Genomic DNA, 13,798 nt, shown 5'->3' with positions numbered 1-13,798 from the left:
TTTCATCCTATTTTTTTGCAGCATGAAAATGCATTACAGAATCACGAAGCAGCCATAAAAGAACTGCAAACTATTGTTCGTGAAAATCACGACACCTTGCAAGCTAAAATGGACTCAGTTGCATCCACCGATTGGGTTACGCAACTTGCAAAAACTCAGGAAAACTTAAAGGACACAGTAGATTCGATTTAAACACAAATGGACACTCTGAAACTTGGTTCAGAAAAACACACTCACGAAATGTGTTCACTATCGAAGAAAATAGCCGAACTTTCGGATCAGTTCACTAACTTATCTACAAAGGTAGATGATCTGAATGACACAAGACCCGTAGCCTTCACTGACACAGAAGGGTATGAACAAATTAGAAAAATTAAACAAAATCAAAATCAAATCAATATACAGTACAAAAGAGAAATCCGGGAAGTACAAGATCAGTTGACGCAGGTAATACAAAAATTACATATTTCAGAGAACACTCGCACTCCAACACGGGAAGAGGGACTTAGAAATACGGAAAAGCCACAAAATAATAACACAGGGGATTTCGGAAATTATGAAAGAAATTGGCAAGGTGCACCGAATTTTGAGGTGGAACCGCCGACACGACGTAATAATGACCGATATGCGACTCGCCGACACGATGATTTTGACTATAAGCTGTTCATTACTACACGTAAATTCAAAACATTTAAGAATTCTGACAACGACATTCATCCACAAGCGTGGCTTCATCAATTCTCTCATTTTTTTTCCTCCCAACTGATCATTGGAGCACAGGTTAGAATTTATGTGTGGCTACTTGGAGAATGAACCAGCTGTACGAATGCGATCGGTCATTCACGATTGTCACAGTGAAGGAGAATTTTATCATGCCTTCCTCTCAGCGTATTGGTCTCAAGCTACACAAGACCGAGTAAAACATAGCATCATAATGATGAAACATTTCGAACAATCTGAATTTTCCAGTCTTGTGAAATATTTTGAAGACATGTTGCACGAGAATCAGTACCTGTCAAACGCATACAGCCTCTCAGAACTCATCCGCATTTGCTTAATCAAATTACCTGAACATTTACGGCATATTATTTTGGCAGGCCGTTGCAAAGACGACATTGAAGCTTTTCAGGGACTGTTACAAGAACTGGAAATTGACACTGACAATCGCGGAACGTGAGAACAGGAGCACAACAATTACAGGTCACATCCGTCGCAATTCCGCGATGAAAGAAATAATAACTGGACACGACAAGGCTATTCTCACAACACAAATCGTGACCAAAACAGACACCATCCGTATGACAACCGTTGGCAGAGTAGTAATAATTACAGGGAAAGATCACCTCTCCGTAGTAGTGACTATCACAGAGACAATAAGAGAAACAGGCAATATGGGAACCAGAATAAATATAATCCGGGGAGACAGAATAACTTTAGACGCAACGGTCCAGCGCGCAGTTACGATTCAGGGAGAAATTCTCCATCACGTGACCGACAATAAATTAATTACAGAAATTACCGACATGACGACAGACGATATGATCGTAACGACAGACCTGAATTGCATCAGAACTGGCGAGCTTCAAACAGGGCAGGGCCTTCTCGTCAAGGTGAATTTGTAGAAGTTAGGTCTCCTAATCCCAATAACGACGCGCGCCAACAAAGAGACATACAATGACTCGAACCGCAGGCAGCCACGTGCGCCGGCTGGTGCAGTAAAAAATAACATAGACTTTAACCCTGAGAAAAATTTTAGCATTCCTTACCGACGTATACAACATGATAATTGCTTTGAAGTTTAAACTCTGTCCACTAGGAAGAGCAAAGGATTGCACCACATTTCACATGTAAAACCATTTATTGAGGGATAACTTGCTTTTTAACTTAGTCTTTGCCATAAAACTTTTCACACTACTAGTACAGTTTGTCACACTGAGAAACTGTTAACATGCAACAATGTTTTGCAGTTAACTATCCAGTCAAGAACCAAGAGAAGTCATTTAATCAGAAATTACGAATGCATTGTTATTGTGAACAGACGACACAGTGTTATTGTGTATGTACATTCTTGCTTGTTGGTTGCACGATTAGGTAACGACTATAAGACTTACATACTTAGAACATATACTGGTACTACTAATGAGATTTTAATGCAACATTTTGGTTTACTTGAAAATACATTCTGGATTTAAAGTACTTTCTGTGAGATACCAGATGAAACAGTGGTTAGTTTATGTGACAGCTACACGATTTTATCACGACGCTACTAATGAGTGACAATTCGCAATGTTGCTTTTGGAGTGTTTCTGTTTTATATCTGCACAGTTTTTCTGAATTATTCTGGAAAGTAAAACATGTTTTAGTAGTAACTTTTGTGGTATAGCTACAATGAGACAGCCTTTTTCGTAGCACAACAATACGTTACAGCACAGTAGTTTCTTGATCACGGTAAGGTACGTAATAACTACGATATCGCCCGCATCTCGTGGTCGTGCGGTAGCGTTCTCGCTCCCCGCGCCCGGGTTCCTGGGTTCGATTTCCGGCGGGGTAAGGGATTTTCTCTGCCTCGTGATGGCTGGGTGTTGTGTGTTGTCCTTAGGTTAGTCCTTAGGTAGTCAGTTCTAAGTTCTAGAGTACTGATGGCCATAGATGTTAAGCCCCATAGTGCTCAGAGCCATTTGAACCATTTTTTGAACTACGATATCTATACGCAAAGCATTTCACTTTCGTTTATGATGAGGTAACTACATTGAGTTAAGCAGAACTTTGCTTACAGAGGACGATGACTACGACACTTCCACAGAATTATTTTACAGCAAGACGCACATTTAGCGCTACAGGACACGCATTTGAGTGATTAATTTTGTACTTAAACCACTTATTTTTCAAGATTTTTCAATTACAAAGAAAGTTTTCCGTGATACATTTCATTCCATTGCTGTAATCTGTAACACCTGAGGTTATAATTACATTATCCTCAGGGGGGTATACGTCTACTTTGTGTACCATGTGTCTGGCAAGCACAAGGAGCCCTAGCTAATATGGTATTTGCTTATACAACTTTACACATCGGTACCATATTTCTCTAACACATAAATTGCACAGCTATCTGATTATTTAACTGAGAGAGACAAACATTTATTTTACTACGTCAGTGACAGATGTTTACGTAAGTACACTGTTGGATAACTTCACACTTATGAAACTGTATTTTGTCTGTACTTTGTGAACTATTCATATTTTTTTTGGAACCATTGTGATACTATGAGAGCTTTGAATGACGCATTTGGTATGGGGTCATGACTTTTAAAGTATGTTTGAGGTAGATGACTCTATTGAAATGAGCAGGGAGTTCTTCTTTGGTTTTGAAATTATTGCAGAAAGCTATGACTATTTTGAGATTTGACTAAAGTGTTATGATATTATTACGACGACGATGTGTATTATGCTTTTAGGGTATGTTTATGATCAATGAGATGATGCTATATGAGGAATCTGATTATCCTGTGTATTTATTATGATGAAATATTGAAGAAGTGCTGACGAATATGTATATATGTAGTAAGGTAAGGAGTAATGAGTAGTGGTTAGGGACTCTGATTTGTGAAAAAGGATGTTGGAAACCAAGAATCGTACTTTAAGAGTTATGAAATACATGTAAATGCGTGAATGTATTACAATGCCGACGAAACTTTTTTGAACACTGTTATATCAATAGGATTTTGTTTCTACAGATCTGTAACGCAAATTCTTGACCTGCGAAATTTTTTATATGAGACTGCCACTGTAGCGGAAACTAGTGTCGTAAATAATTCGGTAAGAAAGTTAAGTGACCACCTGCACGTAATGCGTCGTGGGAACCCAGCTGCGCGACAGCCACCTGGAAACAAGCCATTAGTGTGTGCCTTTCAGAGGCACAGGGAAGAAAAAGGAGGCCATTATCCTCGCTATTGACATTCCTTTGTAGAAGGCATCGCAAATACGACACGCTCAAACTTGCTACATATGATTATACTGTGGAGCTCTTAATTTATGATATTTACTAAAATGCCTAATGAAATGATGAGAAACATTTTACATCTATTGTCTTTCTAGTTGAGAGAATTTTTTTGCCTTTGGAGACGCCATTTGTCTAGTGAACGACGTTTCATTGTTGCTTTATATATATATTTGCTCATTTTGTTTAATATCTAGTTTCTTGCTGCACTGCAGCATTGGTTAAAATAAAATTTAATACATGTACTAATATAACTATTTTCTGTCTACAGACCCAGTAAAGAATAATTTTATGATGTACTTTCATAAAAAGGAGGAACACAAATAGACATTTCCCCTCACAGGAATTGTACAATTAATTTTTTTAACGACTTGGTAACTTTCTTACAGAGTAAGTTTTTGTGTTGCATCACTCCAGTGTTAAGATGTAATATAGGTATTAAACATGGCCATTTTTTCTGTAATGTTTTTTCTGCTTGAGCTTTGTCATGTTTAGATATAAGTTATTGCATTTGCTGTTGCTGTTTGCCAGGCATAGTGTTACTGAATTTGACTTTGTATTACTCTGTTAGGCTAGTTTTACTACTAATTTATTTTTCTTGTTGCTGCACATTGGCTCATATTAGTTGTAATGTTGCATTGTTTGGTAATTTAGATTTACTGTAGCTTGCTTTGACAATTTCCATTTTTTTCATTGCTGTTTGAATTAATTGTTTTGTGCTGCTGCATTGCCTCGTCCCTTAGTTTAGCATCTGAGCTCTGTAGATTTAAGTTAGCTTAAGAGGGGGTAGACTATATGAGAGAACGAGTTGTGATGAATTGGAAGAAATACATTGATAAATTATACGAAAAATGTACAGAAAGCAGGTATAGGTATAATTTTCTTGGAAATAAATGATGAGGTAAGATACTGGAAAATAAATAATGAGGTAAGAAATATGTGAACATATAAATACAGAAAGCATGCTTGGATAGGATTTTTTTGGTGGAAACAAATGTTGAAATAAGACGAAAGATCTGTGGAATGAAGTTTTGGGTTGGACTGCAGTACCAAATGTCACACTGAAAACAAACCCTGCCCTTCCTCTTGTGCTATCCCACTATGTGTTTGTGTACCCTTGGGTATTTGTGTTCTTCCTGTCTTTATGTGTTTATCTGATGAGAGTTACATTGTAGAATTTTCCTGATAATATGTTATTTAGTTTGTAAAGATGTTTAGACATTATTTATCTGTTCTGTTTTGTTGTTCATATGTGAAGTTGATGTTTCAAAAGTTATTCTGATCTTTATGTATGTATTTATGTCATAATTTTTGTAACACTGATGTGCATGTTTATTTCTATTCTTTTGTAAAGCCTGTTTTACTACAAATGTTATCTGTATTATTATGTTTTTAATGATGTATTTTGTACCTTTGTTATTGCATTCTCATGTTATAATATTGTAATTGACACCAGTTCATCAAATTAAGTAACTTGTAAGCATTCATTTCACTGCACACATTTCTGTTGGTCATAGTATATGCACAATATGTGAAAAAAAGAGGACTGTTAGTGATTGGACGTGTGTTGTTATTTCAGCAAGGGACTGGTTAACAGCATTGCTGGTTCTAAGGACAATTCAAAAACTTTGTGAGTGAACAAATGGTCGTTTATGGACTTGCTGTATTCTCCGCAAGACTCTTCGATGATGATTGTGCACCTGCACAGTCGCAACAGATGGTTGCTGGCCATCTCTACAAGGACTACAGTGGGTCTACATCTTTGATGACTCACCAACACCATTATTTCTACAAGGACTGCAGTGGGTCTGCACCTCTGGTGGCCCACCAATACCATACTCTCTACCCCAGGACTACAGTGGGTCTGCTCTGTGATGACCTACCTACCAATATTCTTCAAAACTTCGACTGACTCTGTTGTGGGTTTGCTCTGTTGTGGCCCATTACCTGTCTGCATGTCAAGAGTAAGCACTGTCTTTCCGTTGGAAGGACAACACTACTCCTTCGAGACTGCATGGAAATCCACTACTTCCATGTGCATTCCCTTTTGCTGCTCAGACTTTGAGAAAAACACTGCAATTTTACTGTGACGAACGATCAGGACTGTCTTTATGGACTGTGAGAAAATTTTAGCTTTTGATCAACATTGTATCGATAAGTGTGTGCATTTCATTTCTTTGTTATTGTAATTATGAAACTTTTTTTCAAATCTGTATTGGCCACTGCCCAAAACAATTTGTAAAATTTTTTGTGGGGAGCATGAGGGCTATGTAAGTAGGCTGTTTATTTTTCTTATTGGTAACGCCACGTAGCGCTCTATATGAAAATCACTGACTGTGCTGTGTGTAGTCAGTGGCTGGTTGGCATTGTTGTAATACTCGCCATTGTAGTGTTGGGCAGATGGATGTTAACAGCGCGTAGCGTTGTGCAGTTGGAGGTGAGCCGCCAGCAGTGGTGGATGTGGGGAGAGAGATGGCGGAGTTTTGAAATTTGTAAGACTGGATCTGCTATATATATTATGACTTTTGATGACTATTAAGGTAAATACATTGTTTGTTCTCTATAAAAATCTTTCATTTGCTAACTATGCCTAACAGTAGTTAGTACCTTCCGTAGTTTGAATCTTTTATTTAGCTGGCAGTAGTGGCGCTCGCTGTATTGCAGTAGTTTGAGTAACCAAGATTTTTGGGAGGTAAGTGATTTGTAAAACGTATAGGTTAATGTTAGTCAGGGCCATTCTTTTGTAGAGCTTTTTGAAAGTCAGATTGCGTTGCGCTAAAAATATTGTGTGTCAGTTTAAGCACAGTCTTGTATATTTTTTCTAAGGGGACGTTTCACATTTTATTTATATTAAAAGGCAAAAAAATCACACATCAGTGACATTATTATCAAAAGCAGGTAATGATATTAGATTTTGTCTGTATCTGGGGCGTATTTAAATGGTATGTTGGTATTCGTTACAGGTGTCATGACGGCCATTATTATAGCCTTCTCCAAAAGTGACTGGAATAGCGACCTTTGTAGGATTGTTGAAGTCTGTTCACATGTGACTGCTAAGAAGTACAGAAATAAATTGTAGCCTTATGTGGTCAGATTTTAAAGTACATTTTGAGAAGGCATTGACTTTAATGTTATGTAGCAGCGTCGTTTGTTCAATTTCGTATTCAGTGTTTGAAAAACCAAGGCGAAGTGTGGATTTCTGTTAGAGTTTCAGTGGAAGTGAATCGTAAAATTACGCAGTATTTCTGATACCCAGCGAAAACATCAAGTTCTATTAAGGTTATGCAACCGAATGGAAGATAGACTTTTAAGTAATGAAGAGGTTATTCTTCCAGAAGTGCTAGTTCTTTAAGGTTCGTAGATGAGCTTCTGTCAAGTTTGGAAGGCACGAGATGAAGTATTGGAAGAATTGAAGCTGTGAGGGGGAATTGTGAGTCGTGCTTGGGTAGCTGAGTCGGTAGAGCGCTTTTCCGCGAAAAGCGCAGGTCCCGAGTTCGAGTCCCGGACCGGCAGACAGTTTCAATCTGCCAGGAAGTTTCAATAGCTTATTTCTTTACGCACTAAAGTACTACATCTTTATTACTGATTTGACAATGCTGCAATAACGTTCGGTGAGGAAGCAATGAAAAAAACCTCATTTCACGGATTCAGACTTCCTGAAAGAAAAGGAATCAGAGATTTTTGAGACATCCTAGAAGGAATGTCCAGTTCCCTACTGCCTCTAATAAACACAATTAATTGTATGCCGATATACAGCAGTGCATGTGGGAAGCTTCAAATTGTTCAAATGGCTCTAAGCACTATGGGACTTAACATCTGAGGTCATCAGTCCCCGAGACTTAGAACTACTTAAACATAACTAACCTAAGGACATAACACACATCCATGTCAGAGGCAGGATTCAAACCTGCGACCATACCAGCAGCGCGGTTCCGTACTGAAGCTCCTAGAACCGCTTGTCTATAGCGGCCGGCTTCTGACATTTCACAATGTGGGAGGGTATTTTCACAGATGAACCTAGGTTTAATCCCATTAAGAGCATCACTGCACCTAAAGACTGTTGCCAACTTGATGTTTAACAAATGAGTGAAATCTCCTTTACAGCTGTTCTATCCAACGCTTTATTTGTGTGTAAATCTGGTTCGTGAGCCGGCTAGAGTGGCCGAGCGGTTCTAGGTGCTACAGTCTGGAGCTGCGCCACAACTATGGTCGCAGGTTCGAACCCTGCCTCTAGCATGGATGCGTGTGATGTCCTTAGGTTAGTTAGGTTTAAATAGTACAAAGTTCTAGGGGACTGATGACCTCAGAAGTTAAGTCCCATAGTTCTCAGAGCCATTTGAACCATCTGGTTCGTGAAAGGAAGACACATTGTTACAGACAGCCAAAGTAAGGAGCGCAAGGAGGAGAAATATGAGAGTGATATTCTGATGCCGATTTGAAACCTGCTTTAAACAAGCAGCTTCATCTAGAAGCTACCTCTTTTACCTTGAATTCTAGGTATTATATATAAATCTCAGTTAGTTACCTACTTTTGGGTACTACTTAAAAGAACGTTACAATTTCTTACAACAATAATTTGTAAACGTTAGATATTGTCAACAGGGTACTCAGGGTACCACTTAACTTCTTTCCACGAAATTAGTATTGGTTACAGGTACGTATTATGTGTGACGACTTACACAGCAACTGTTGTCAACTGCAGCTCCCTGTCTCTGGATCGAGGGGTCCCGGATTCGACTCCCGGCTGGGTTGGGGATTTTCTGTGCTCGGGTACTGGGTGTTTGTGTTGTCCTCATCATTTCATCATCATTATCATCACCATGCGTGACAGTGGGTAGGTTGGACTGAGCAAAAAGATTGGACTGTGTAAAAATTGGGACTTCGTATGGGCGCTCATGACCGCGCAGTTGAGCTCCTGACAAGCCAAACTTCATCATCATCATAATCATCATCATCGTAATTATCTTCGTCAACAGCAGCTACTGTGAATGGACGGAACAAATGTGTTTCCGAACAAGGCACAGAACGCATTCTGTCGAGCTTGGAAGTGATGTGCAAGTATTTTCAGTGAAATACAAAGATAAATGGGGGCGGGGGGAGGAAGGGGGGGTTAGAAATCAAATGAAATTCAGTTGGTATGTAAGGAACCGTAGGAGACCATGAATCGCTCCTACCAAAACACTCAGAGAATAATCCTAAACAACCTCAGAAATACAGGATGTTTATGAATTACTTATGCAGAAGTAACCTTTGATTATGAAAGGGGTAAAAAATTGCAGGAATTTGATACAGCACTGAAGTGAGTATATCTTCAGGTTTTATCCCCGCCTAACAAATATTACTTTCCAACGTTCCTTGTATGTGGCGCGTCAGAAAGAATTATTCTAACAGTCATCGTGGAGTCATACAACGGTACAGATTGTGCGCAGCGTTTTTTTTTTTTTTTTGTGGTTTCATGAATTCAAATCCACTACTACAGATCAGAGACAGTTAAGGACTAAATATAGCATGGCTGGGTGTTGTGTGCTGTCCTTAGGTTAGTTAGGTTTAAGTAGTTCTAAGTTCTAAGGGACTGATGACCATAGATGTGAAGTCCCATAGTGCTCAGAGCCATTTTTGACTAAATGTAGCAAGCCACCAACTCAAAGAGAAACTGCTTTGATTGGTAATATCGTTTCACCGAAACTGGCTGTGTATCGCGCTGGGATCGGCCAGTAGTGTCTGATGCACAAGCTGAGCAAGTTCGGGACACCTGCACTCGTAGTCCAGGTACATCAGCGAGGTGTGCCAGCTTAGAACTGCGCCTAACGTACATCTGCACCTGCATCCAGGCTCTGCAAACCGCCGCAAGACGCATGGCAGGGCGTTTCTTCCCGGGAAGAATCATGTTCGAATGCGTCTGCGCGTGATGCAATTATTCTAATGTTGTCCTCGCGATCCGTGTGTGTCGATACGTAGGGGATTATGGTACATTCACAGAGTCATCATTTAAAACTGGTCCTTGAAACTTTGTTAATAGACCTCCTTGCGTTAGTTTACGTCTATCTTCAAGTGCCTGACAGTTCAGTTTCTAGAGCATCACTGTAACACCCGCCCACGGGCCAAAGAAACCTGTCATCATTCGTGCTGCCCTTCTCTGTACACGTTCAATATCCCTTTTTAATCCTATTTGGTACGGGTCACACACACTTGAGAAAATTCTAAAATGGGTTGCACAAGTGATTTGCAAGCAATCTCCTTTATAGAGTGATTGCACTTCTCCAGTTTTCTACCAAAAACCGATGTCTACTACCTGCTTTACCCGCAGCTGAGCCTATACGATCATTTACTTTCATATCCCTGCAAAGTGTTACATCCAGGTATTTGTTGGAGTTGGCCGATTCCATTTGTGTCCCATTAATATCATAGTAGTGGCATATTACGTTTTTTTTTCATTTTGTAACATGCACAGTTTTACGTTTATGAACATTTAAAGCAAGTTGCCAATGAGATTTCCTGCAGATTAAAGCTGTGTGCCGGACCGCGACTCGAACTCGGGACGTTTGCCATTCTAGGGCAAGTGCCCTACCACTGAGCTACCCAAGCACGACTCATGCCCGTCCTCACAGCTTTACTTCCGCTAGTACCTCGAAACTTCACAGAAGCTCTCCTGCGAAAGTTGCAGGTAACTTGCTTGGGTAGCTCAGATGGTAGAGCACTTGCCCGCGAAAAGCAAAGGTCCCGAGTTCGAGTCTCGGTCCGGCACACATTTTATTCTGCCAGGAAGTTTCATATCAGCGCACACTCCGCTGCACAGTGAAAACCTCATCCCGGAAGTTGCCAATCTTTGCACCACTTTGACATTTAGTATTACGGTGTGGTAGAAACGCCGAACTTGTTCAACGGCTGCCTGAGAGACTGCTGGCCGGTCCTGCCCGCTGTCCTACACGACACCCAGCCACTGTCTTGTCTTTGAGGTGATGGCTTGCGATGCTTGGTCCCGAATTGTCTCTAAACTGTAGCAGCAGATTTGGTTTCGCGATGACTGTTGGAATAACTCATTTGCGCATGTCACAGGCGAGAATGTCGGAAATTAACAGCTTACGCGGCAATAGAACTTAAGAAGGTATACTGCATTCAGTGCTGTACAAAACATTTTCGTAAGTTATCTACTCTTTTCATAATTAAAGGTTACTTTTGCGTAACTAATTGTCGGTGCTCTTAGGGGTGAGCCAGTGGATAAGACGAGTCAATATTCTGGAGGTGTGCCAGTGTAGCAAAGGAAGCGCTCGGCTCTGGCCCTCGTGCCAGGGCAAGCGGCTGTCTCTGGAACTCACCTCCGTTGTCGCGACAGAGGAGGTGCCGGCGAGGTTGGCGCGGACGCTGAATGCGTAGGAGCCGGCACGCAGGAATGCATCGATGGTCAGCTGACAGCCGGTCACGTCCAGCGGATCGACGCTCACCCGGGACGCCACGTAGTCTGCAACACAGCCGGCGGTCTCGTTGTTTTTCATATACGAGACTACAAAAGTAAGCACACTGGACGACAAACTACACTACTGCCCACTAAAATTACTACACCACGAACATGACGTGCTACAGACGCGAAATTTAACCGACAGGAAGAAGACGCTGTGATATGCAAATGATTAGCTTTTCAAGGCATTCACACAAGGTTAGCGCCGGTGGCGACACCTACAACGTGCTGACATGAGGAAAGTTTGCAACTGATTTCTCATGCACAAACAGCAGTTAACCGGGGTTGCCTGGTGAAACGTTGTTGTGATGCCACGTGTAAGGAGGAGAAATGCGTACCATCACGTTTCCGACTTTGATAAAGGTCGGATTGTAGGCTATCGCGATTGCGGTTTACCGTATTGCGACATTGTTGCTCGCGTTGGTCGAGGTCCAATGACTGTTAGACAATATGGAATCGGTGGGTTCAGGAGGGTAATACGGAATGCCGTGCTGGATCCCAACGGCCTCGTATCACTAGCAGTCGAGATGACAGGCGTCTTATCCGCATGGCTGTAACGGATCGTGCAGCCACGTCTCGATCCCTGAGTCAACAGATGGGGACGTTTGCAAGAGGACAACAACCATCTGCACGAACTGTTTGACGACGTTTGCAGCAGCATGGACTATCAGCTCGTGGCTGCGGTTACCCTTGACACTGCATCACAGACAAGAGCGCCTGCGATGGTGTACTCAACGACGAATGGCAAAACGTCATTTTTTCGGATGAATCCCGGTTCTGTTTACAGCATCATGATGGTCGCATCCGTGTTTGGCGACATCGCGGTGAACGCGCGTTGGAAGCGTGTATTGGTCATCACCATACTGGCGTATCACCCAGCGTGATGGTATGGGGTGCGATTGGTTACACAACTCGGTCACCTCGTGTTCGCATTGACGGCACTTTGAACAGAGGACGTTACGTTTCAGATGTGTTACGACCCGTGGCTCTACCCTTCATTCGATCCCTGCGAAACTCTACACTTCAGCAGGATAATGCACGACCGCATATTGCAGGTCCTATATGGGCCTTTCTGGGTAGAGAAAATGTTTGACTGCTGCCCTGGCCAGCACATTCTCCAGATCTCTCACCAATTGAAAAAGTCTGGTCAATGGTGGCCGAGCAACTGGCTCGTCACAATACGCCAGTCACTACTCTTGATGAATTGTGGTATCGTGTTGAAGGTGCATGGGCAGCTGTATCTGTACACGCCATCCAAGCTCTGTTTGACTCAATGTCCAGTCGTATCAAGGCCGTTATTACGGCCAGAGGTAGTTGTTCTGGGTACTGATTTCTCAGGATCTCAGGATATATGCCGTCTTTAACTGGGCGTAACGTACCTCGCAACTTGGAGACGGACCAGAACACTGTTCTCAATCCGTGCCTCTGCAGCACGCGTCCGATCGGCTGTTGCCCCACGGTGTGGAAGGAATGCGGTCTGCTGGGCCTCTTCCCGCGACTGACTAGCCTCCCTCTGTGAGTTGCACCTGAAACGTATTTAACACCGTGCTGTCCTCGCCAGTCAGTGGTTCCTTACTCTTGACGAAGATCGTCGAACGATCGCCTGCTTTATTCGAAGTGACATGGCCTGTAGACTGAAAATATTTTGTTCAGGCATTCCACGGCGAAAAACATTGAAAACAAATTTCAGGGATACTGACTGCTAAGTTTCAGCCAATGTCCCAAATAGCAAATAGTCTCAGGCATCACGTATGGGATTAAGGCTCGGCGATTTACCAGGCCAGTCGAGATGTAATAGTGTTGACACAGCTTGCTCATCATTCCAGGAATTCACCAAAGCCAAAGCGTACCACCGCATTGCCTCAGGCTATACGTGATTGATGAGTCCAAATCACTCGTTTGCAGTCTTCCACTCTTGACACCACCTCAAGTGTCGCGAACACTGAGCACACCGCTGCGCCCCAGTCTCTCCTACACCATACCTACAGTCACGCTGCTCGCAGGACTTCTGAGAGATTCCTTCCACTGGTACCATGCGACTGCTGCAATGGTCGACGGTCTCTGTCACTCACTGCACGATGCCTGCGTGGTCTTTGTTTTTCCTTCGCGTTTTCACTTCAATCACATCACTTATAGTCGACTAGGACAGCTTTAGGAAGGTTGAAATGTCCTTGATGGGTTTGTTACTTAGGTTACACCTAATGATGCCTAATACATGTTCGCCTCTAGTGGCATCTAGTGGTCAGTTCCACATTGTCTGTGGGTGTCCGCATACTTCTGATCTTTGATGCGGCTATTCACGTCAGTCTATACTGTATATACTGTCACCGGCATTCACTGGAAAG

General features: G+C 42.0%; 1 protein-coding gene across 18 annotated transcripts in view; it reads right to left on the bottom strand.

Moving 5' to 3' along the window:
• LOC126284515 (mucin-17-like) overlaps positions 1–13,798 on the bottom strand; it is a 321,811-nt gene that overhangs the window by 86,722 nt on the left and 221,291 nt on the right. For all 18 annotated transcript variants that reach the window (XM_049983502.1, XM_049983491.1, XM_049983495.1 and 15 more), the window contains one exon: positions 11,314–11,456. In XM_049983502.1, coding sequence (XP_049839459.1) covers positions 11,314–11,456 — 143 coding nt within the window. The remainder of the gene's footprint in view (positions 1–11,313; positions 11,457–13,798) is intronic.

The sequence above is a fragment of the Schistocerca gregaria genome, chromosome 8 (genome assembly GCF_023897955.1).
Source record: "Schistocerca gregaria isolate iqSchGreg1 chromosome 8, iqSchGreg1.2, whole genome shotgun sequence".
In the NCBI taxonomy this organism is placed as follows: domain Eukaryota; kingdom Metazoa; phylum Arthropoda; class Insecta; order Orthoptera; family Acrididae; genus Schistocerca; species Schistocerca gregaria.
The sequence above is the reverse complement of the archived record's forward strand: the minus strand, read 5'-3'. Positions and strand labels throughout refer to the sequence as shown.